At 56.5% G+C, this 23768-nt stretch overlaps 5 protein-coding genes across 5 annotated transcripts; all 5 read left to right on the top strand.

Annotated features, from left to right (window-relative positions):
- Nucleotides 1-4686: 4686 nt before the first annotated feature.
- On the top strand, nucleotides 4687-8198 carry B0H64DRAFT_10752 (kinesin motor domain-containing protein). The gene is made up of 2 exons (XM_062797754.1): nucleotides 4687-5631; nucleotides 5687-8198. Exons 1-2 carry the CDS (start codon nucleotides 4860-4862, stop codon nucleotides 7975-7977), a joined length of 3063 nt encoding a protein of 1020 aa, XP_062663772.1. The 5' UTR covers nucleotides 4687-4859; the 3' UTR covers nucleotides 7978-8198.
- Nucleotides 8199-11499: 3301 nt separating this feature from the next.
- Nucleotides 11500-13775, top strand: B0H64DRAFT_10723 (uncharacterized protein). The gene has a single exon (XM_062797746.1). It carries the CDS (start codon nucleotides 11800-11802, stop codon nucleotides 13675-13677), a length of 1878 nt encoding a protein of 625 aa, XP_062663771.1. The 5' UTR covers nucleotides 11500-11799; the 3' UTR covers nucleotides 13678-13775.
- A 719-nt stretch (nucleotides 13776-14494) lies between these two features.
- Nucleotides 14495-16649, top strand: B0H64DRAFT_380405 (cytochrome P450). The gene is made up of 3 exons (XM_062802733.1): nucleotides 14495-14948; nucleotides 15026-15223; nucleotides 15286-16649. The coding sequence occupies exons 1-3, from the start codon at nucleotides 14703-14705 to the stop codon at nucleotides 16432-16434; spliced, it is 1593 nt and encodes a 530-aa protein (XP_062663770.1). The 5' UTR covers nucleotides 14495-14702; the 3' UTR covers nucleotides 16435-16649.
- Nucleotides 16650-17509: 860 nt separating this feature from the next.
- On the top strand, nucleotides 17510-20773 carry B0H64DRAFT_414281 (glucose-regulated protein; the record flags this gene model as incomplete). The annotated part of the gene is made up of 12 exons (XM_062805022.1): nucleotides 17510-17657; nucleotides 18179-18271; nucleotides 18327-18383; nucleotides 18457-18514; nucleotides 18574-18777; nucleotides 18833-18980; nucleotides 19040-19612; nucleotides 19692-19709; nucleotides 19766-19837; nucleotides 19897-19936; nucleotides 20070-20500; nucleotides 20570-20773. The coding sequence occupies 12 exons, from the start codon at nucleotides 17510-17512 to the stop codon at nucleotides 20771-20773; spliced, it is 2046 nt and encodes a 681-aa protein (XP_062663769.1).
- Nucleotides 20774-21517: 744 nt separating this feature from the next.
- On the top strand, nucleotides 21518-23024 carry B0H64DRAFT_437424 (Peroxin 13, N-terminal region-domain-containing protein; the record flags this gene model as incomplete). The annotated part of the gene is made up of 3 exons (XM_062806250.1): nucleotides 21518-21572; nucleotides 21638-22186; nucleotides 22255-23024. The coding sequence occupies 3 exons, from the start codon at nucleotides 21518-21520 to the stop codon at nucleotides 23022-23024; spliced, it is 1374 nt and encodes a 457-aa protein (XP_062663768.1).
- Nucleotides 23025-23768: the final 744 nt, after the last annotated feature.

Below are 23768 nucleotides of genomic sequence, written 5' to 3'. Positions count from 1 at the left end.
CGCCGTTGTCGTCAGAGCTAGCGGACATTATTAGTTGTTATGGAATAGAAAAAAATGTACTTATTGACACAGCCGTCATAAACCGACAGTTCATCACTGACCCTACATCGAACCTTGAATATATTGTAGGGACTAATCTACTTCCGAAGCACTATTATCGTTCTAACCTCTAACCTCGGCGCCGGTATCCTCGTGCGAGGGGGGAAGAGGGTGTGTTAGTGGTGGCGAGCGAGGCGTTGGGGGTGTTAGTCGCGCGGTGTAGTTGGCTGGGGAAAGGCTTGAGGGACCAGTTTGGACCCTAGTTGAGGCGCACTCCAAGCGTGGGGATGTTTGGCCGGGAGAGATGGGGTGCTGCACGCAACCAGGGGAACGGGGAGGAGTAGTATGACAGGGCTGGCCGGGACTGGAACCGGGCCGGCGCTCGGCGGGTTCCGCATCGCGGTTTCCGACAGTAAGGTGTTTTTCTCAAGCTGGTCTCGGCACCGGAGCACCTTGCGGACTTACTCGGGAAGACCTAGTGCCGGGCATTGTCCGAGTCGAATCTCTCGATAATCAGGTGCTTTTAGCAAAGACGACGACAAGGGGCGAGTTCACCGGCGTCATGCCCAGGCGGACGAAGTGTGGAAAGGGTTTCAGGGGCTGGCTTTCGACTGTGTTCTCCGGGAAGCCGTGGGTGCCGGCATCGTCGAGGTTCTTGAGACGCGGAGGTGCGTTGGTTTGACTGGCTACATTGATGAGTCGTGTCACCCTCTAGACAAGGGGGACATATTCTCCTTCCTGTTGTCTCGGAGACTCCTTGTGCGGATGTGGGTAGGCGGCGGGCGGTTCTGCTGGCTAGGTTGTCCTTGTCATTCTATGCCAGAGATATCTCAGACGTCGGAGAGTGGCATGGGATGGAAGGTAACTCTCCAATCCTCTCAAGGAGCCACGGCTAGTTCCGTGGAACATGCTGAAGCTTCAATCGTCTGAACTGGCATGCAGGTTCCCGGTCCCGACTCCGGATTCTGGGTACAGGGTCCGATTTTCCGCAAGGTAATGCGGCAGGCGCCCGGGGAAGCTAGGATGAGCACGAGGCGTTCGTTCATGCGATCCCCTACGGTGTAGACGTTTCATTGAGACAACTGCATGCCTGAAACACCCAATTTATGCAAGAGGAAGCCAGCTGCACTGGGCCTTTGTGTGTATCATATAGACGGAACGGCTTCTGGAACATCAGTCGAAACAAAACATTAGTGAGGATGCTCAGTTGCAACAAACTGGTCAAGAGCACTGGGTTGTCGTAGCGCTTGGAGTCTTGTTTGAGTATAATCCAACGAATAGAGGCCCTCCCATTAGCCACCAACTAATAGGAGAGGATGCGAGGACGACAGGGAAAATATTGAATCAAGAGATAGACCAAGATATCAAGACAACACCCAAATACTCAGAGGTAGGATCGATTGTAAATCCACCCATAGAAGCTGGGTTGGTTTTTCATGTCTTTGGGTCTAGACCGAGCATTGGACTTGAAGTTTCGGCGCTGGATAGTTGTTTAGTAACTACCAATCTCCCGAACCTAAGCTGGACAACCCGGAGCTTTGAGCTTGGTTGGTAAAAAGCCAGGAATGTTTTGGAAATCATCTGCCAGGCGTTGGATCAGTTGAAACGGCGGGTGCTCCCGGGAACCCAACTACCGCTCGTCCCCCAGTCTGGATGAGAACGAGCGATGACTCTGCCAGCCTGCTTTCATACTTAGCCAAAGTAGATTATTTGTCGCAATCAACCTGGCGCTATCGCTTGCATGCAGGAGATAAGGTTGACAATTGACGTCTCTTCTTCTATCTGGGCGACTGGATGTCTGTACTTGGTTCAGCCGTCCCCAAACCCCATCTCTCCCGCAAGGGTTAAGTGTTTCAATAGAGGCTGATTGTAATAGTTCATCCTGGCGAAACGGGGCCCGAGAGCCAGCTGCCAGTGACTTTCCGGTGTTTGCTCGATAGTTATCTGTCAGTCGACGGCTGAATCCGAAGCCGAGGGGATACTTGGTACTTCGTACTTCATGGGAGACTCGAGTTTATTTTAGGGATGTGATGGCAGAGGTTGCATTGGCGTCGATCATCGAGGGACGAAAGCCGGCGACTGCTGCAGGTGTTCAGGGGTCGAGTCCCATTCCAGGTTGGGAGCCTGTCAATTGATGAGGAAATCCCGAGTTCCGGATTGTTCGTCTGTTTACAACAAATCAAGCAACGCAGCAACACACCTTTGGATAAAGTACTGTGTACCTACTTTGTATGAAGTACAGATTGCATGCCTCTCGATTGCCACTGCAGGTTGCATTTCAGATTCTCAGCTGTGCGTGACGGAAAGCAACGGAAAGCAACGCTGCACGGAAGGTTGCCCTGCATCGGCTGCATTGGCTGCATTGTTGCCGTCACGCCGTGCAAGGCCCTTTCCTTGTCGAGAATGCGCACGGTCATTGCAGCTGCCGACGATGCTGGTTCCTTCCTTTCCTCAAAGCCGGCACCCGGTTTCCCTCTCATGTCTCTTTCCGCCCGGTAATCCAGCCTCGGTTCCGACTGTTGGACGGCGTGGCGGCCACATGACAGAGCCCGCATTCTGTCGATGTTGTGTGATGTCGATCTCACGTCGAATTGGGCGACTTCCCCGGATCGGTTTCCCTAGCAGCCTGTGGACTCCGGAGTCTTTAGGGCCGGCTTTCAGGCCGGCACCGCTCCCGATCCGGTGGAGTGGCATGCTCTCACAGGGCCGCCGCCACCAGGCCAAACGGGCAAGCAGTCCACCTTTGTCAAATGGCGCAAGGAACCCAACGCGGGGAGACTCGCGCGTCCGCCAAGCGCGACGTGCGCGACAGAGAGCAAAAGCACCGCTTCTTCAGCACCCCACACTCCGTCCCCCGGGATGCTGGAAAATTGGAACCAATGCAACGCTTGAGATGTGATGTGATGGGGCGCGAAGTTGATCCCTCTGCGCCGCCTGCGTGCCTGGTTGGTGTCGAGCTGCAAGCCCTGGTCGTGGAGATTCGGCAGGTTGCCAACCATTGCCGGGAGGATGCACCGTTCTGGTGCCGTCTTCCCATTCCTCGCTGTGACCCCACGTAATTAATTTTGTTGACAAGGTTCGTAAAAGGCATCTTGGGTAGCGAGACAAGTAAGTAATTCTATACTAGCTCGAGGTAGTCTATATTCAAATCATCCCTCATAAAGCTCTAGGACTGAGGACTACTAAAAATTGTCGAGGTGCGCAGTACCTCTGTCGGGACCTGACCTTCGCGTGGGGGACCCTGTGCTGTCTCGCAAGCCCGCCGCAAAACCCAAAATTGCTTGCTGGAGCCCTGGTTCGTCCACGCTGCCAAGGAAGCCAGTCCAGAAACTGCTTAAGCCGCCCGGGGGTTGCACTGACAGGGGATCAGCAGGGGCCCGATGATGGTCCGTCGAAATTGCTCGTCGAGAAAAGAGGGCCAATTGCCCGGCTCGGTTGGACCGGGGACCAGAGTGCTATGGACAGGGGATTTTGGAGGAAAACAAGGGGCGCCACAAGAAGCGTCTCCCAAAGAGACGAGGAGATCCCACGGGACGAGGAAAAGGAAAGATCTGCCCACACGCTTCTCCTCTTCGAAGACCACCGTCGTCTCTGAGCAACCGCGAGGTGGTGAGAGGGCATTTCCGACCGAGGGAAGACAACACCACCGAGTTGCGACTCTCGCTTACAACTGTGGGCAAAGCAGCGGCCGCCCCGAGTCTCTGACCCTTAGCGACTCACCACACTCCCTTGGCTATCTATCCGGTCTCTTACATCTCGCCCTCGTTCCCGGCCGCCCAGTCGCCTTCCACAGCAATCCGCCGATTTCGTCTCCCGCATCGCCGCACAGCAGCAGTGCCTTGCAGCCCGGCCGTCCGCTCGTTTCCGATTCTAGTGTTTGACCGACCCTATTTTTTTTTTTTTTGTTGAGCGGTGTCCCTGCGATCGACTGTCTGAGACTTGAGATCTTGACGCCAGGGCCGGACCTTGTGTTGGCTCGAGCACCCATTGTTTCCCCGCCACTCTCGAACGCTCGCTCGTCCGATCTTTTTTGGATCCCTTCCCTTATTCACCTTACCCTTCGCTCGGGCTCACCTCGGGCGCAGTTTGGCGCGCAGCTTGTTGTTATCAAGGGGTTGAAGCTTCATCCTGGGGTTTCCACACGGCAAGGGACGAACAAAACGGGCCGTATCCCCCCCCACTCGTTCAGCACTCCGACCGCCTCCGATCCACACCTACCAGCTGTCTGTGCCCTCGAAGCACCGCCTCTGGGAATCTTCCGATATAGTAGCGGCATACTGCAGCCCATTATCGTGACGCAACGCCACGAGCAAAGTACGACTTGCAGTACCTTCCGTTTCACGGCTTCTAGACCACACGGTCGTTATTTTGGTATTTGGGTCACCAAACGGTCGCGCATCTTGGTCGCGCCTTGCCATTCCGCCGAGCTCGGGTCAGGCTCCAATAGCAACAGCCCAATCGGACAGTTTCTGTTCTGTTTCGCACACTCGCCCAAACAGAGAACGGAACGGACAGGAATTCGGGAATTGGTATGTCTGGTGTAGCGTGCAGCTCGCTTCGACCTGCCACTGACCAGCAATCATAGGCCTAGGTCGTCTAACACGATCTTCATCGTTCGCCGAGACCCGTGTTCGGACGAATTCTAGCCTCGATCTCGACAGCAGGAAGCAAGTCGCTATCGAGCACAACCCACTAGCGGAGCGAATGCGATGTCAACGGGCTCCGCTACGCTAATTCCTCCGTTGTAGTGCAGCCAGAATTCGCCGGACCTTTCTCCGCACTCTGGAAGGAGACCAGAAGCCGTTGAACTCGTCGCCATAATGTCCACCGCCCTTCCGAGGCCGGCTCGGCCTTCGAACGGCCCGCCAACGATAGCGCTCCCAGCGTTGCCCATGAGCAAGACAAGGAAAAGCACAGGAAATCTTGCAGCTCCTTTCAACAAATCTACACCACCGACCCCCAAAACTGGCCTTCGAGCGCCATCGGCCAGCCTCCTCCCCCCAGCATCACCCGTCGCTGCGGGATCTACCCCCCAGCCTAGATCAGTGTCGGGTATCAATGCCGCCGGCAGGTCAATAAGGAAAACGGTCAGCATAAATTCCTTCCCACAACCACCACGGGGAGATGGTCGAATATCCAGTCTCCCGCCCAGCCCGCTGTCCACCAGTGTCCCTTCGCGGAAACCCCGAACACCCACGACGCCAACCTATCAATTATCGAACGGGACGCCGAGCTTTCTTAACGGCACTGGCGATGGCAAGTCGATCTCGCGACAAGCCGCGACGAGAAATTCAGATGGCCTTATCAGCGTGGCGTCTCCGCCTCAGAGTCGCAGCTCCTCCGCCCAGGACTCCTACTCTACCTCGGCAACCCAATACGACGATGTCAATGACTCGACGCCGTTCAAGTCCGATACCGCGCTGGGTGGAAAGCGCATATCAAAAACGGACGGCAAAGGGAACGTACTTGTCAGCGTCAGAGTGCGACCAGATGCCGGCGGGAATGACAACCAGCCGAATGCGGAGTGGAATGTCGACGGAAAGAAATCGTTGATTGCGTATAAGGGGAAAGAAGGAGGAGACTACCTTTACGGTATGGACCTTGTGAACATAATGCTCGAAGCCCGACACTAACTCGTTCGTTGTAGATAATGTCTTCGCGACCCAGGATGACAACTCCAGGGTCTACGACCATATCGCCAAACGATTGGTCCGGAGGGTTATGGAGGGTTACCACGGCACCGTTTTTGCCTACGGTATGACTGGCACCGGCAAGACGTTCTCGATGCAAGGCACAGCATCCTCTCCCGGTGTGATACCGCTTGCGATTACCGATATCTTCTCCTACATCCGCGAGACGCCGTCCAGAGAGTTCCTACTGCGGGTCAGCTACTTGGAAATCTACAACGAGAAGATCCAGGATCTGTTGAGCATGGCAACGGGTAATGGCGCAAACCAGCAACAGGAAGAGATCAAGCTCCGGGAGGATTCCAAAAGGGGAGTATATGCGAGTCCTCTCAAGGAGGAAATCGTCCAAAGCCCGACACAGCTTCTTCGTGTAATTGCCCGTGGCGACCAAGCTCGCCGGACGGCGAGCACCCAGTTCAACTCCAGGAGTTCCCGAAGTCATGCTGTTGTGCAAATTGTCGTGGAAAGCAGGGAACGGGTCCCCGCTGGTCCCGGAGACAATAAGCGGCAGGGTCTCTTGCCGGGTGGTGTTCGTGTCTCAACACTGAGTCTGATCGACTTGGCCGGTTCCGAAAAGGCGGCCGAGTCGAAGGAGCGCCGCCAGGAAGGCTCCCACATCAACAAGAGCTTGCTCACCCTCGGCACCGTCATCGCGAAGCTCTCGGAGCATAAGGACAAGGATGGGAAGCCCGCGGACAAGGACGGCAAGCACTTGCCTTACCGTGACAGCAAGCTTACCCGGTTGTTGCAAGGAGCCCTGTCGGGTAATTCGCTCGTTAGCATTCTGTGCACCATCGCAGTTGGCCCAGGCGGAGGCACCGCTGCGTCCACAACAAACATAAACGAAACCCTCAACACGCTCAAGTTTGCTTCCCGGGCCAAGAACAGCATCGTCAGCCATGCCAAGCGCGCCGAGGAAGCCCTAGGCGTTGGCGGTGATGGCAATGCTAGAGTTCTGCTAGAACGCTACCGCATGGAGATCACGGAGCTGAGGAAGGAACTCGACACCCAAGCGAAAACCAACAACAAGAAGGACCAGGACGAGGAGGCGGAGCGCGATGCCGAAGAAGAGCGGGCTCGAGAAAAGGAGGCCGAACTTCGCCACGAGGAGCAGATGCTGGAAATGCAACTGGCTAGGACTGCGCTGAAAGAGAGGATAGACCACCTCAACAGGCTCATCCTCAGCTCCAAATCGATCGGCGTCAACGCGAGCGGGTCCTTCAGCGCCCTTGGCATACACCCCCGCTACTCGCAAGGGTCGATCCGCTCTTCGATGGCTACCTCCAATGGAACCAAGTTCGGGCTCGAGCGGACAGAGTCCATGACTTCAAGTGGCTCGACGATCGGACGGAAATCGGCCAGCCAACGCTCGTCCGGCTGTGCGGAACCACCCGTGGCGGAGGACGACGATGGCTTGGGCGAGTTTGGGGACGGGACGGCATCGCTCACATCGCAGAACCGTGCGCTCCAGGCGGACCTGGCCGATAAGAACCGATACATCCAGACACTGGAAAAGCGGCTCCTTCAAGCTCGCCGCGCGAGCTCGTCGCGGACTTCGGTCGGTCTCTCGACAGGAAAGGGGATCATGGTTGGTGAAGACCACAGCGTCGCGACCCTCATCAAGGAGAAAGACACCGAGATCGCCGAGCTCCGTGCCCGCCTCGATGACAAGGACCGGATGCTCGCCGCGCTGCGAACGGCCGCGCGATCCCGCGACAACGCCGATCGTGTCGAGTCGCGTGTCGAGTCCCGTGTCGAGTCGCGCGTCGAGTCGCGGTCCGAGGTCCGCACGTCGCAGATCCTCGACAGCAACCCCGGCCCGGCGCCCATCGGCAGCCCGCCCGCGGCGCCGTCCCTGCTGCGGCAGGTGTCGACCCTCCGCAAGCGCACCAAGAGCGTCGACGAGATGAGCAAGATGCTCGACGAGATGATCCAGGACCGCGTCGAGAGCGGCCACCTCGTCCGCAGCGTGCGCGGCAGCGTCAAGGTCGCGGCCGACGAGCGCCCCGTACGGAGTGCCGAGGCACCGCCTGCTATCCCCGCTTCGCTCCCGACTTCTCTCCCGACTGCTCTCCCGGCTTCGCCCCCGCCCTCGTTCCCGCCTTCCATGCCTCTGCCGCCGCCTGTCGGTCCCCCGCCTGCCTCGCCGCCGCCGCCGCCGGCTGGCCCGCCCATCCAGCTGCAGCTTCTGTCGAGGCAGCGGGCGTCGTTTGCGGCAGAGCCGCAAAAGCCGGTAGCGATGGAGGTTTGAATGGAGGTTTGAGGTGTGAACCAACAATATTTTATTATTCTCTTGTTCCTTTTTGATTTGTTTGCGTCCTGTTTTCCCCAAAACCAAGTTTAGGGGCCGGGTTCTATCTATTCTCTAGGTCGGTTAACGGGTGCTGTCCGTTCGTGAAATGGAGTTGTGGGGGGTCGGGGGTTGGCGGGAAACCACTTATCTTCATTTGTCTTTTTCTGTGTCTCTTGTTTGGGCCGATCGGTTGTCGTCTTTCACCTTGTTTTATATACCCGACTTTTTCTTTTCTCACTTTTTTTTTTTACTCTTCCTATCCACCTTGGGTGCGGATCCATCTTTTTTTACTTCTGCTATCATATTCAGAAGCCGTTTCTTCTGCCGGAAAAGTCTCGGGACCGGACGCCCTTCTGCGTATCTATATTTTCGCTGAGGGTTTGTCACCAGGCAGTGTACTCACTTGTATATCAGTAATGTGTGAAAATGGAGCGGCTGCTGGGGAAGGCCGAAAGGGAGGCAATGGATGGTTGGTGATGGAACGGAATGACCATGACCATGAGTGGATGAGGAAAGGGTGGCCTTGGTTGATAGGTTGCGTTGCGTAGCAAGCGAGAAGAATAGATTCTTGGTCTTGTGCTGAACACTGCTTCTGTTGTTGATGTGTGAGTGTTTGTCGTTGTGAGCTTGATGGGCCTTCTTGCACAGACGCGAGAAAAGTTTAGAGAAGGGGTTCTCGAACATATCAAGACGTGGTGGGGGGGCTGTGGGCATGAAAGCACGAGTCAAGAGCAAACGGTCGTTCGCTACTTGTATGGTGTCACGTAGCGGAGCACAGCGGAGAACTATTGGAAACTCTCCAATATCTGTGCCTTCTTCTATCCGACCTCCCACCAATAGACGGCCGAGCCAGCGGTTTGTAGACCATGGGCTGAAGGATTGCAGCTGACTCGGGTCGCTATTTCTGCATTTCTGCCGTGTCCTGTAAAGGGCACAGAGCTGAGGTTGGTGACATAGCGGGACGGGAAGATCCCGGGAGGATGCATGACATTTATTGATTCGTGAGATTGGCGTTCATGCTGTGCGTGTTTGGGGCTGGGCTTCTGCGAAACAAACGGGTAGGTAGTTTTGATTATTGGCTGGTGAGTCTATTTGATGACGTCGAGAAGCGGATGTAGATATTCTGGTGTGATGGCGCGTACTAAAACTACCTATTGGCGATAACAGCTCTCAGCGCGTATCTTTGCTGTGACCGGACGGCGAGGGGGTGGCTATTTGTGGTGATGTGAGGACTTATAAACATTTTTATGGTATGCATATACTTATGTCAACTATATCCCCAAGAATAGCCCGCCAGAGATGCGGGACGGGATCTTGCACGGATCCAATTTAACATTCCCCAACGGACCATCTAACCTGGACACCCGAGTCCGGGTCCGGTACGGCCCCACTTCCGCCGGAAAGCGGCCCCGGTTTATCAGCAGTTGGCCGAGTCCGGGAATGAAAGGGCGTCGAAGCCGAGAACGAACGACCTAGCTGTCAATCTACGGACACCCGGTCAAGCCCTTTGCCGTCTTCTTGGCTCTAAAAATCCACATGCCCGTTTGACTGGCGTGCTTCACAGTTCCGTTTTCCGGGTCCCGTCACGGTAGAGCTAAAGAAAGGGCTTCCAAAAAGTACCCATCCGAACAGTGTATCAATTTATAGACAACATCGTACCAAGTTATTCCTCTGTGATAAGTTATTTTTACCAATCTGGTGCTGGTCAATGCAACACCGCGTTTGCGGTGCCACGGTGCGTCAGCAGATGGCTCGTGCTCGGCCCTCTCCCTCGAGAGAGAGCCAGGGGAAGAGGAGATCAGAAATGATGGCTTCGCTGGAATGAGAGCATCTCAATCGAAAGAGATCAAGGCTAATTCTTCAGTTCAGTTCCCGGTAATTGCAATCTCCTTATTCCGGCTTCGGCCCGGCAGGTTTTTCGTCTCGACTACTTTGTCTGTACTATGTAGCTGGTTCTTGCCCCGTGGGATTCTTCGTGTCCACAACAAGCGAAAACTCGGATGGCATTCTGCGACCAAAAGCCATGCTTGATGCGGCATGCGGGATGTGACCGGCCTGTTGGATAAAGTGGCGGCTTTTGCTCGCCTTGATAGGACCCCTACCCCAGCTTGGGGCGTTTCAGAATTGACAGGGATTGAAAATGTGATCGGCTTTCCGTCCCGCCCTCTTGCCTTTCTCGGTCGAGGGTCACTGAGGGGCACCTTCTTCCAGGAGCGAATTCCAAAAGAAACGCGTCTCTTGCCGCCCGGTTGAGGCGTTTTTTTCATGGTTTCCCGGTAGAGCAGCAGTCTGCGGGTGAACAAACCGGGAAGGTCCCCCGCAGTTTGACAGCGCAAACTTACCCAAGTTGTGGGGATGGTGTTTGTTTGGATCCTTTCTGTTGGGGTTTTCCAGAATACGAATAACGTCACCGACAGCGGAATTGAACTCGCCGAGCAGGTGACCAACTGCCCTGTTTCCTCATCGTCCCTCGTCATCATCGCAAACGGCGAGATGGAACCGGAATGGTGGGCCATTGGGGGGTTTGACCCTGCAGTCCTGGGTCGGTTCCCGTGCAGCCCCTGAGCAAGAGTCGCATCGGATCGACACTCGACAGGGCTTCGGCGATCTTTCTCATTCCTCCTGCAGTTTCCTTCCGTGACGATGCCTCAATGGCACCGTCTCGTTGGTCCCTGAGAGGTGAGTTGACTTGTCCTCGGCATTATTATTGGATTCCTCTTCTGCCTGTGGGTTCAAGCGGTCACGGCCTGACTGAGGTCGCACATTCCTCATCCTCGACCCTCTTCCGTGAGATGTGAGAGGCAGAGGGCCCCGTTTGCCCCCCCCCGGCCCTTCACCCGACCATCCACTGTTGCCATTCCATAGCTTCTCCCTGGTCGGCGGAAAGCCACCGAGCAACTGCTGTGCGGCCGAGAGAGCTTGAGAAAGTATGCTTCATCCGTCTCGATCCGGTCTCTCTTTTTTCCTTCCCTCTTTCTCTCTTTACCCTCCTTTTTTCGGCCTTTTCCGACCACGAGTTAATAAACAGATCCAAAGACAGACCCCTGACCTCTCCAACGGCGTGAATTCATCCGGCTGAGCAGCTTTGAGACAAGAAGCGTTGCGCCATCAACGTCATTGCCGGTGTCCCCTGCACAACCCCCCGGCGGCTCGCAGACAGGCTGGCGACCCCACAACATACCCAACCGTGGGCCGCCGCCTAACCCGTCGGAGGAGTCCTGGGGAGGAAAATTGTCCTTTGCGCAGATCTTGTGCTGGACCTTGCAGCTCACGCTCCGGCCTCACCGCTCGGATCGGCGCGCTGGTCAGACGGTATAAGAAGCTGCCACAGCCTGGTCGCATTGTGCGACTCGACTTTGAGGGGTTCCGTTGCACGCGCCATCAGCCTTGAAAACCACTAAAGAGACCCCCACGACGTCACTGGTCTCGGATTTGTGACTGGGGGTTGCGGTTGACGGCCATCGGGACAAGGGATCGGAGCATGGCTTCTTTCTCGGGGACCTCTCAGCTCTTCCTTTTTCACCGGATAAGCACTCCTTAAGCGAGGCTTTGTTCCAGCAGCATATACGGTCATCAACACCACAGCGCCAAACTGTTACGCCGTCGGTCGTTCCTCCTCTGGCCTAACACGACGAACGCGGCGTTGGGCCACTGACGAGCCGCCGCACGCTCTGCGAGCCCGGCTCTTACGCTCCTTTCCCCTGATCAGGGTCTTTCCTTATTTTATTCTACTTCTCGAGTTCTTGGATGCCGTAGATATCGGTATCATTTCTTTTCGACATGCCACCGACGCTTGACCTCAGCAGGACGTCACACGCCAAAGTTGTTATCGCACCGCCTCGCATCAATCTCCGCCGAGCAGCTTCTTACCAACATGACCGGGGGCCGCTTTCTTCCACATCATCGCGCTTTACTTTCAACCACCTGGTCTTTTCCCCACCCCCATCACCGGGTCTTCCTTCGCTCTCACCTCCGGCGAAGAAGCCGAGCCGACGATTGTTTAGCACCGTCCGTCCGCTCAGGGTTATCCGTTACGCTATCCGGCTGCTGAGCGTCGTCCTTGTCTTCTTTGTGGCCCTAGAGGTTCTAACCTGGTTCTTTGGCGAGTCAACGCCGACACCGACAAACACCACAAAATCTGTGATCCAAGAACCCGAGCCTGAGACAGGGATGGTTTCACAGAAGGCGGTGCCAGATTTTCCGACTCCGATTGTCGTGACTGATGATCGGGGACGGGCGAAGTGGACCGTATCGATACCACCAGGGTCCGAGTTCCCCCTGGCGATGAGCCAGTACGTGGATATGTGCCTGAAGTGCCGGCAGGTAGCGGAGCGGGCTCGCCATCTGCGGTCTCACGGGCACGGACTGCATCAAGTGTCCTTGGGGTTCGGCTCCGACTCGGCAGATGACTTCATTGATGTGAAAGAAGCCGAAAAGGCTGGGTATTTTGCCGGCGTGGAGAAATATGATGGGGGGGTTGCGAGAGGGAGCGAGACGGGGAAAATGGCGTGCAAAAAGAGCCTGACGTTCGTCCTTGAGTCAAGCGATGCCGGCTTGGGCAAGACGTTGATGATGCTCTGGATCGCGTACGGTTTGGCCGAAAAGGAGGGACGTGCTTTTTTCATTGACGACACCCGATGGTCATACGGAAAGTTCACGGCCCTCTTCCAACCCCCACCAATCCCGGAGTGCTCAGCACCGCCCAGCCACGAGATTCTCCCCTGCCCACGGCACACCCGGCACCTCGTGGCATCGGCTGCAACGATGGATGTGCTGTTTGGAAGCTTGACCGAGAGCGCCGATCCCCCGTCCGAATCACACGATCGAGCCCTGCGGAAGACACAATTCAACCTTGCCCGCCGGGGCTATGAAGCGCTGGCCCGGATGAACAAGGATGACGGCGATTATGTCGACACACGTGTCCGCGAGCTGACGGACATGAGGACGGTGCCCAAGTCCAAAGGTCATCGTAACGGCCTCGCTGTCGGGGTACACATCCGCCGCGGCGACCGACACCCGCTCGAGTTCCAGTACCGCCACTCCTACATGCCACTGAGCCTCTACACCGATACCGCGTACGAGATCATCGAGTCCCAATTCAACCACACCACCACCGGCCTCTTTGCCAGCAGCCACAGCGGCGAAGAAGCCGCCGCCGCCAAAGAGCAGAGTATCGTCGTGCTCGCGTCGGACGACCCCATGGTCTACGAGAGCGCCGAGCTCGCTGGCGCAGCCAATCGCGCCCAGGAGCGCATCAAGCTGGCCAGCAAGCAAAATATCCAGAATACCAACCAGGACAAGTCAGTCATGCGCAAGTTCGTGGACGAGACATTCGGCTGGGAGGGCGGGTTTTTTGCCGCCATGTTCTGGAACCTCGGCGTGACATCCGCCCATGCCACAGCAGCACCGGACGCCAGCCCCGGCAGCGGGAATTATGCCGCACCATCCGCGGAAACCCTCCGGCTTAGGAGCCTGGTGGGTCGTGCGTACGTGATGGACCTGACGGTCCTGGCGGACGCGAGCGACGTGGTCGTGTGCACGGTCAGCGCGGTCGGGTGTCGGCTGCTCGCCGTCATGATGGGGTGGGAGCGTGCCATGGACGAGGGCAACTGGGTCAACATCGATGGCGGGTACGGGTGGCTGGGGCTGGAGTGGTGAACAACCTCGACCTCGTGGGGTGCTGGTGCATAGCAGCGTTTTTTCTTTCCTGTCTTTTTCCTCGGCATTTAGAAGGGCGTTTACTGGCGTTATTTACCATGGGTGGCGGGGGGCCTTCGAGTGAAGTTGGGGAGGGGTGTTTTACCTGGGGAGCATGATACCACAACGCATCGTTTTCTTGAGATTTTCTAATAACTACTCGGCCGAGTTGCTATATGTATGATACTCGTCGCTACGACACACTCGCTCTCGCAAGAGATAAAATGGAGATAGATTGGCATGGTAACCCGAAGCAAAGTGAACAAAATTCCGCGTAACATTCTATGAGGTGGTACACGTTAATAACTCACAAACAAAGGGCTGGAGGAGGGTTCGTGTTTACAGACAATGCCTCGAAAGGGGCAATCGTGGAAGCCGTCAAGGGTTAGGGTACACCGTCTGTCACTGAAGTCGTCGGGCCTTGGCAGGGGTTTTTGGCTCAGATTCATCTGATCCACTTCTGCACGCACGTGAGGACCTGCGTCGCGCCTGCCGAACAACAGCTGCGCGCTCTTTCTGATCGTATTCGGAAGCTTCACAGCTCTCCACAGTTAGGTGTCGGTTGGAAAACTTGAATTAGTTGCCTAAGGAGACGTCCGCGCGTCGTTCTAGACTCAAAGTCCGAGAATGGGCTGTCAAGCATTGGCTGCGTACGATAGTGCTCGCCGTGGCATGATCGGGCCAAAGGTACAAAGGTACTTCGGATGAATGCGAATACGAATGCCGCCTCTCATTGGCTGCGAATCTGAGGATCATCAAATGCATCGCTCGCCAATGGCTCCCGCTCCCCTGGAACCATTGTTGGCGAAAAAAGTCGAGACGGTTTCTACAACGTTAAATACGTCCTCCCTCCCGCCAGTTTGGAGACCATTTTTTGCAGGACGACAAGATCCCGAGCTTCAATCCACGACTCGACGGTGACTTGGCTCTCGTTACCCCACGACGCCTTTTTTCTTCCTTCTCGCAATCCTCTGCTCCCGCGCAGAATGGGTCTCATCCAGGACCTTGGAGGCCCGCTGGCCGAGGGCTTCGCGCGTCTCGGACTGGCCTCGCAAATCGGTGTCGCGATCGGAGGCTTCCTGTTTCTGAGCATCTTCTTGAACGTGCTCAAGCAGGTGCTCATCAAGAACCCCAATGAACCTCCCCTCGTCTTTCACTGGTTCCCCTTCGTGGGCAGCACCATCACCTACGGCATGGACCCTCCGCGCTTCTTCCAGGAGAACAGGGAAAAGGTGAGCACAACGCGACAGAGCAGACCTCTCCTCTCCCGCCGATTGGCCGATCACCTCTGACACTTTGTTTTTGATAGTACGGCGAATGCTTCACCTTTATTCTGCTCGGCAAGAAGACGACCGTCTACGTCGGACCCAAGGGCAACGAGTTCATCCTGAACGGCAAGATCCGCGACGTTTGCGCCGAAGAAATCTACACGGTGCTCACCACCCCCGTCTTCGGCAAGGATGTCGTCTATGACTGCCCGAACTCGAAGCTCATGGAGCAAAAGAAGGTTGGTTGGCTAGACACGGGAAAAACTAGCGGATCGGGGCGCTGACTCTGATGGCATGGCAGTTCATGAAGGTTGCCCTCACTACCGAGGCTTTCCGCTCCTATGTCCCCATCATCTCGGACGAGGTCACCAACTACTTCAAGCGGACCGCCGACTTCAAGGGCCAGTCTGGTGTCGTCAACATCTGCCCCAAGATGGCCCAGATCACCATCTTCACCGCCTCTCACGCGCTGCAGGGCAAGGAAATCCGCGACAAGTTCGACGTGACCCTGGCCGACCTCTACCACGACCTCGACATGGGCTTCTCCCCCATCAACTTCATGCTGCACTGGGCTCCGCTCCCGTGGAACAACCGCCGCGACCACGCGCAGAGGACCGTCGCCAAGATCTACATGGACACCATCAAGTCGCGCCGCGAGCAAGGAGAGACGGACGCGCAGGATATCATGTACCACCTGATGAACTCGACCTACAAGAACGGCGTCAAGGTCCCCGACCACGAGATCGCCCACATGATGATCGCGCTCCTGATGGCCGGCCAGCACTCTTCGTCGTCCACCAGCTCCTGGATCATGCTCTACCTCGCTGCCCGCCCCGACATTATGGAGGACCTCTACCAGGAGCAGATCAAGAACCTCGGCGCTGACCTCCCCCCCCTCAAGTACGAGGACCTGGCCAAGCTTCCGCTCAACCAGGCCGTCATCAAGGAGACCCTCCGCCTGAACGCCCCGATCCACTCCATCATGCGCGCCGTCAAGCAGCCGATGCCGGTCCCCAACACCAAGTACGTCATCCCGACCAGCCACGTCCTCCTCGCGGCGCCGGGCGTCTCGGCGGCGGACTCGCAGTACTTCCCGCAGCCGGACCTCTGGGAGCCGCACCGGTGGGAGAAGGAGTCGCCGCTGGCGCCCAGCATCGTGCGCAACGACGAGCCGGAGGAGGCCGACGACGACAAGGTCGACTACGGCTACGGCCTGGTCAGCAAGGGCGCCGCCTCCCCCTACCTGCCCTTCGGCGCCGGCCGCCACCGCTGCATCGGCGAGAACTTTGCCAACGTCCAGCTGCAGACCATCGTCGCCATGACGGTGCGCCTCTTCAAGTTCCGCAATGTTGATGGCAGCAACAAGGTCATCGGCACCGATTATGCTTCGCTCTTCTCGCGCCCGCTCGAGCCGGCGAACATTCACTGGGAGAGGAGGGATAAGGAGTAAGGTTGGGGGTTGAGGGAGTCGAAGTAATGTCACGGGAATACATGGAAAGGGAGGGGTCAAGTTAAGAAAGGGGCTGATGATGATTTCGGCGTTGGCTATATGTAGATATGCTGGACATGACCGGACCGGGGGACAAGCAAACTGGTCGGATCTGGATTGGCCAACCGGCCCAGAGGAAGAAGCATAGAATATTAATCCTTAATACTCGTCCATGGCCTGTCTTGGCATCGATTGTGTGAAGAGGTTGTTGAGTCAGGCATTTCATTTCATGCTCGGTGTGGCGGCGTGGTGGGACCTACCGCGAAGGATTAGGGGCGCTCGCTACAGCCGCCTTGTTGTGTGACACCTCGCTCGCATTCCAGGTCGGGACTGGTTTGTTGGTCAGCGGCGTGGTTGGCGGCCCCCTGAGGCTGGCTGGCTTACCTCATCTGATGTTTCCTCCCCTTTTGGGGGTTTGTTGTTCTTTTGCCAGGCGAAGGATGCGGTTTGAAAGAACACGTTGCGGGATGGTCATGAGTCACGACAACGGCGAAAACAGTCATTGGTTTCATCATCGGTCTTGTGTTTGATAGCCTGTGGGTGTTTTGGAGATGAAAAGGAGATTGGAGAGGGAGCGGGCACGATGAAGACACTCTGTCTTTCAAAGACCTGTCTGATTCGTGACATGGTAACTTTGGAGGGTTGGTGTTCTGGGCGATCTTGGATTGGGGGGTTTGTTGGATTGGACTGTGCTATAGATCTTGAGTCATCCATTGACGGGCGTATCTTTCCACTATTTCGCTCAGATCGAGTCATCGCCATGGGCGTTGTAGCTTGGTGTGTTGTTCAAATCTCGGGCTCGGCACATTCCTCAACCACCCCCCCCGCAGCGTGATGCAGAAGGGAGCAATTACTTTGAGCAGTGTGATATCATATCACAACAAGAACTTGAAATGGGCATAGTCAATACCAACACGTTGTTGGGTTGTAAACAAGTAAACAGCCCAACGGAAAGGGCAGTCGGTAGGATCTCGGGATGGGATGCTGTATGTACAGTCTCTAGGCCAGTACCTAGTAACTTGACGAGGACAATAGAATGGGACAAATACTTGGGGACCCCATATCCATCGACATGATGCGCCCAAAAGGCCGGACAAAGACTTTGCCGCTGTCAGATTGGGCGCCTGGGGCCGCATGCGGCGTCAAGTCCTTTTGGGACAGGTCAGGATCAAGCAGACCAGCAAGTGACAGGTAAAAATACAATTATTGGGGGCGGGCGCACGCACGCTAAACAATTCTAGTTTCAGTGTTGGACAAAGGCTGGTTGTAGATACGGTCAGTGAAATGTGTCCTTTCTCTTCAAGTCCAGTGTGTTCCAGCAGTGCTCAGAAGGATAGACTGCTCCTGGGGGCTTCGGCCTGTGCCTTCTGGACACCCTGTTATGTAGGTGCATTTCGAGCTCGATTCTTCTATATAGAATAGAACACACTGTACTTCCAGTTTCCAGTTTCAGCTCTCATCAAACAAGACGAGTTAGTGTTGTCCATTGTTTACTTGACCCCCGAACCCATTCCCACTTACACCCGCCCGACGGAGCACAGCAACCCGACGCAACAACCTTACACGAATATTATGGCGAGGAAAATCACATCAAACAGACGGCAGATACCCTTAGGGGTTGGCATTCTCTTATTCTTCCTTATCCTTATCTGCCCTCTCGCTATCCTCCCAGTTGCCAGCGCCACCAAGACCACCGTCGAACCAGGAGAACCCATCATTGGCATTGACCTCGGGACAACATACTCGTGTGTCGGCGTTATCAAGGGCGACAGGGTAGACATACTAGTAAACGACCAAGGTATGCATGGATGGGCTGGGGGTTCTGGGCCCAAACAAGAGTTGACTGGGTACAGGAAACAGAATAACACCGAGTTATGTCGCGTTCGCCGAGAACGGGGAACGTCTTATTGGTATGGCTTTCCATGCTTCTGTCTTCCGATTATTCCGTGGCCAGTAACTGACATGTGATGTACGCGTCCTCAGGAGACGCAGCGAAAAACCAATACGCGAATAATCCAACGAACACAATATTCGACATCAAGTCAGATACCCCTCCTTTCCCTGGCTGGACGCCGTGTGCTGACTGATGCCCCTTCTCAGACGGTTGATAGGACGAAGCTTTTCGGATAAAGGACTTCAAGCAGACATAAAACACATGCCATTTAAGGTTGTTGCGGGCCCGGGGGATAAACCGGTTGTCGAAGTCAACGTAGGGGGAGAAGCTCGACAGTTTACGCCAGAGGAGATTAGCGCCATGGTGCTCGGGAAGATGAAGGATGTTGCCGAAGCTTATCTAGGCCAGAAGTAAGGCCCAACCTCGGTCTGTCCGGCAAAGTTCTGTTATGCTCACCATCGACAGGGTTAAACATGCCGTCGTCACGGTCCCGGCCTACTTCAACGACAAGCAAAGACAAGCAACCAAAGACGCCGGAGCCATCGCGGGCCTCAACGTCATCCGCGTCGTGAACGAGCCCACCGCGGCAGCACTCGCGTATGGCATCAACAAGGTACAACCACCCCCCCCTTACAATCCCGAACAACGCAACCAAAACTAACCCCCCTCCAGGAAGAAGGCGAGCACCAAGTCCTCGTCTACGACCTCGGCGGCGGCACCTTCGACGTCTCCCTCGTCTCGGTCGAGGACGACAACTTCCAAGTGCGCGCCACAGCCGGCAACACGCGCCTCGGCGGCGAAGACTTCGACAACCGCGTCATCAGCCACCTGGCGCGCGCCTTCCAGCGCAAGCACGACGACGCAGCAGACCCGACGGGGGACGCGCGCGCGATGGGCCGGCTGCGGCGCGAGGTCGAGAAGGCCAAGCGCACGCTCTCGTCGCAGCTCTCGGCGCGCATCGAGATCGAGGGTTTTTTTGGCGGGGTGGATTTCGCCGAGACGCTGACGCGCGCCAAGTTTGAGCAGATTAATTTGAGGCTGTTCGAGAAGACGCTGGAGTCGGTGAAGCAGGTGCTGAGGGACGCGAAGGCGGATAGGGCGGATGTGACGGATATTGTGCTGGTGGGCGGGTCGACGCGGATTCCCAAGATTCGGAGCCTGGTGGAGGAGTTCTTTGGGAGGAAGGCTAGTGGGGGGGTTAATCCTGACGAGGCCGTGGCGTTTGGCGCGGCGGTTCAGGGAGGGGTGAGTTGTTACTCTGCTGCTGCTCCTGCTGGGGTGTGTATTATCCGCGAGTTGAGGCTGACGATGTCTTGTTGGATAGGTCCTCGGAGGCGTGAAGGTGAGATTGCTCATAGGCTGTGGCGGACCTGACTCTTGCTAACCATCTGGCGGTAGCTTATGGAGAAGGTTTTACTGATGGACGTGAACCCGCTTACCCTCGGAATCGAGACGGCTGGAGGCGTGATGGTAGGTTCCAGGGGAATACAAGACTGAGGTCTAGTCGGCTGAGACTAACCGCTGTATAGACACAACTGATTCAACGCAACACCCAACTCCCGACAGTTAGTTAACCACCCCTATCCCTTACTTTGTGTGTGTGGTGTAAGCATTGTACTGATGTAGCCCCTTTCCAGCGTCGATCCCAAATCTTTTCCACCACGGGTGGTAAGTCTTTTTGCTTGTTCTAGGGGTTAACTAGCGCTGACCTGTTCATCAGACAACCAACCCTCGGTTATGATCAGAGTCTACGAGGGTGAGAGATCGATGACAAAGGACAACAACCTGCTCGGCAAGTTCGAGCTCACCGGTATACCGCCGGCACCACGCGGTGTCCCCCAAATTGAAGTCTCGTTTTCCGTTAGTGCCGATGGCATCCTCGAGGTCTCAGCCCAGGACAAGGGTACTGGGCGCAAGGAAACAATCACGATCAGCAATGACGACGGCCGTTTAACCAAGGACGAAATCGCACGCATGATTGCCGAAGCAGACAAGTTCGCCGACGAGGACAAGGAGGCTCGGGAGCGTATCGAAGCGCGAAACGGCCTCGAGAACTACGCTTTCAGTTTGAAGAACCAGCTTGAGGACGATAACGAGCTCGGAGGCAAGATTGATGAGGATGAGAAAGAAACAGTAAGTTGTGATCTGCTGGAACTCTCCCATCACCATGGGAACTGAACATGGCGCTTACAACCTTCACAGCTCCGGGACGCCGTGAGAGAAGCGACCGCCTGGATCAACGAATACGGGACGACGGCAACCGCTGACGACTTCGCCGAGCAAAGAGAGAAGCTGTCGGATGTGGCGCATCCCATTACTAGGAAGTTATATGGTGGCGCCGACGACACGGGCAGCGCTGGAAACGACGAGAACGACGAGTTCGGCGATTATCATGACGAGCTCTGATCGAGTATTGTGGCCGCTGTATATTATTCATGGAGTTTAGGCTTCTGTGAAGGATATAACTACCTAGTAACATGATAATAAAACTGATTGGATCAATTATTGTGATTTTTTATCGTCGAGTCACTGTAACGACTTGTCTTCTGCCACCCAGTGATACAGCGTGGAAATGGCTTCAGCTTCAGGCGAGTTTGAGGCCCACATTTGAGACTGCCTGAGCATGGGGTTTCCCCCACACTTTTGTTGTGCTGGACTGGGTTTCCCAGCGCTCGGCAAGTCGTGGCCAAAATACCGAGGTTCGCACGTTCACAAGCCGTCTCCACCACCCGAAGGAGTCGCCCGACCCTTCCACAAACCTTGGCCGATTGACTCCACTCGATCAGCTGCTGCGATTATCAACCTCCCCATCCATCCATCACACGGTGCGACACGCCGGAGAGGCTCTTGCGACCGCGAATGCATTGAGACCTCGAAGAGAAAATAATAATTTGAGTGAAGACAACCACTCTTCTAGCGCAGATTTTTGTCGGCTCTTTTGACGCCCGATCTGCTGCTGCTGAGACTGGACCCCCTGGTCTTGGGCGTCTCCCCCAGCCCATTTTTCGGCCCGCTCGCGTCGCCACCTGGAGACACTGGAAACCCTCTCCCCAGCCGCCGCCAGCGTCATCGCAGTGAACGTTCCATTCTCAACGCGCCTCCCCCAAAAGCCCGCTGTCCAACAAGCCGCGAGGGAGTTCACATCGAAATATGGCATCGCCGCCAAAACCGTGGGAGAGACCGGGCGCAACCGCCGCCGCTTCTGGTATGTTTGTGTCTTTGTTGTGGTTGGGGTTGGGCATCGCAAACATTCCCGCTAACCATAGAAAGCAACAGCACCACCGCTTCCATCTTCCACACCGCCAACCCTGCCTACCGCACCCGCAAACGCCATGTCAGCACCGGCAACTGCAACCGCCGCGACTCCCTCCGCCGCATCACCCGCGATACCTGAGCGACCCGCCACCCTGACCGCCGCTGTGAACCAGAACGCCGCAGCCTACAGCAGACCCCCCTACGGCGCATCTCCATACGGCGCCTCCCCATACGGTTCGGCATACTCGTCGCCTTACGGCTCACCATACTCTAGATACGGCGGCGGTATGTATGGCAATAGTATGTACGGGGGAGGCATGTACGGTGGTGGCCTCGGCGGTGGACTCGGCGGCTATGGCGCCGGCGGCATGTACGGCGGTGGCATGTACGGGGGCATGCCCGGGGGTGTACCCGGGGACCCAAACAACCCGGAGAGCCTCACTCAGCGCTTCAACATGAGCACGCAAGCCACTTTCCAGATGTTGGAGGGCGTAGTCGGCGCCTTTGGCGGGTTCGCCCAGATGCTGGAGAGCACATACATGGCGACGCATTCGAGTTTCTTCGGTAAGCCGCCCTCTTTCTTTTTGTCAGTACACAACCATAAAGGGCTGTTTTTCTGACGAACCCCCAAGCAATGGTCTCCGTCGCCGAGCAATTCGGCAACCTCCGCGACACTCTCGGCTCTGTCCTCGGCATCTTCACCATGATGCGCTGGATCCGGACCCTGATCGCCAAACTGACAGGAAGACCCCCGCCGGTGGATGCCCAGGCGCTCACCCCCGCCTCGTTTGCCCGATTCGAAGGGCGATCAACCCCCGGAGCCGACCGTGGACCGCCCAAGCCCAGCCGCAAGCCCCTGTTCTTCTTCATGCTGGCTGCCTTCGGCCTGCCCTACGTCATGAGCAAGGTCATCCGCTCGCTCGCCGCCAACGCCGAGGAGGACGAGCGCCGACGCCACCTCGTGGCCGCGCAGCAGAGCCTCGACCCGTCCAAGCTCGAGTTCTGCCGCGTGCTGTACGAGTTCTCCCCCGCGGCCCAGGGCCAGGCCGTCGTCCAGGGCGTCGACCTCGAGGTGCACAAGGGCGATCTGGTGGCGGTGCTGGGAAAGAGCGACCCGATGGGCAACCCGAGCGAGTGGTGGAAGTGCCGCGCCCGCGACGGCCGCATCGGCTACCTGCCCGCGACCTTCCTCGAGGTCATGCGCAAGCCGGGCGCCCCCGTCGCCGCCATCAAGGACACCGCCGCGAGCGAGAGCAGCCGCGCCAACTCCCTGACCAGCACCGTCAGCGCCCCGAGCGCCCTGCCCGACGCCTCTTCCAAGGCCCCGCCTCCTCCCCTGCCCGCCACCAAGGTCGGCGACGTCACGCCCGAGAGCTTCCAGAAGTCGCAGTTCTACTCCTAGGGCGAGTCTGGTCGTGGATTGCCGTGGCCGGCGCGGTCCGATGCTCGGTCGGAGAAGCAGGCGGTGCCCATGCATCCTCCCGCTGAAGTCGACGCCACCCGCTTTGCCCTTGCTCAACCCGCCTCGACGGCGCCGACCTGAACAGCGTTCCCAACCTTGCTATTTCCCCACAACACTGGCATTACCACCAACCACCCTTGCATATTTTGCTTTGTCGCACGACGTCACACCCTATCACATACTATACACACGCTGGACCTTTCGGAAATGAGGATGAAGGGATGGGGATGGACGGACGAACGGACGAGGAGGAGGAAAAAGTCCTGGCGTTTTTGGAGTTGAGCGTGGATCAGGAGGGGGTTGGTTTCAGAACATTTGGCTTCAAATAGCTGGACGGTTTAGGGGCGGGGATTGAAAGCCCCGCCGTCACCATCTTTCCGGTTGTTTTATTTTCTTTCATCCTCTGTAACGCGGTAGGATGGGTACCTTTCCAGTAGCGCTTCCTACCTAAACAATTAGTGTATATTCCAACAACAGCCTGTATCTGTATGTATTCAACGTGGTTTTGTCCAGTCAAGGTTCCAAGCACCTGCCACTTCGTTGTGCCCAGTGCGCAACGCCTGATCGATTGTTGCACAAGCGTGTGGCAGTGTGGCATGTCACAATAGAAGCAACGGTCACGGCAGGATGAGAAAACCAGTAATGTTTATCACTCCGTTGGTAGATAACGCTCTAAAAACTACC

This window comes from Chaetomium fimeti, assembly GCF_033439085.1.
Source record: "Chaetomium fimeti strain CBS 168.71 chromosome Unknown B0H64scaffold_1, whole genome shotgun sequence".
Classification (NCBI taxonomy): Eukaryota; Fungi; Ascomycota; class Sordariomycetes; order Sordariales; family Chaetomiaceae; genus Chaetomium; species Chaetomium fimeti.
Note: the sequence above shows the minus strand (reverse complement) of the source record. Positions and strands in the feature narration are given on the sequence as shown.

Excerpts from the sequence above, each read along its gene's own strand:
- B0H64DRAFT_10752 (XM_062797754.1), top strand. The coding sequence starts at position 4,860 with ATGTCCACCGCCCTTCCGAGGCCGGCTCGGCCTTCGAACGGCCCGCCA. Across the intron at positions 5,632-5,686 it reads AGGAGGAGACTACCTTTACG|ATAATGTCTTCGCGACCCAG; the intron begins GTATGGACCTTG and ends CGTTCGTTGTAG.
- B0H64DRAFT_10723 (XM_062797746.1), top strand. The coding sequence starts at position 11,800 with ATGCCACCGACGCTTGACCTCAGCAGGACGTCACACGCCAAAGTTGTT.
- B0H64DRAFT_380405 (XM_062802733.1), top strand. The coding sequence starts at position 14,703 with ATGGGTCTCATCCAGGACCTTGGAGGCCCGCTGGCCGAGGGCTTCGCG. Across the intron at positions 14,949-15,025 it reads TCCAGGAGAACAGGGAAAAG|TACGGCGAATGCTTCACCTT; the intron begins GTGAGCACAACG and ends TGTTTTTGATAG. Across the intron at positions 15,224-15,285 it reads AGCTCATGGAGCAAAAGAAG|TTCATGAAGGTTGCCCTCAC; the intron begins GTTGGTTGGCTA and ends ATGGCATGGCAG.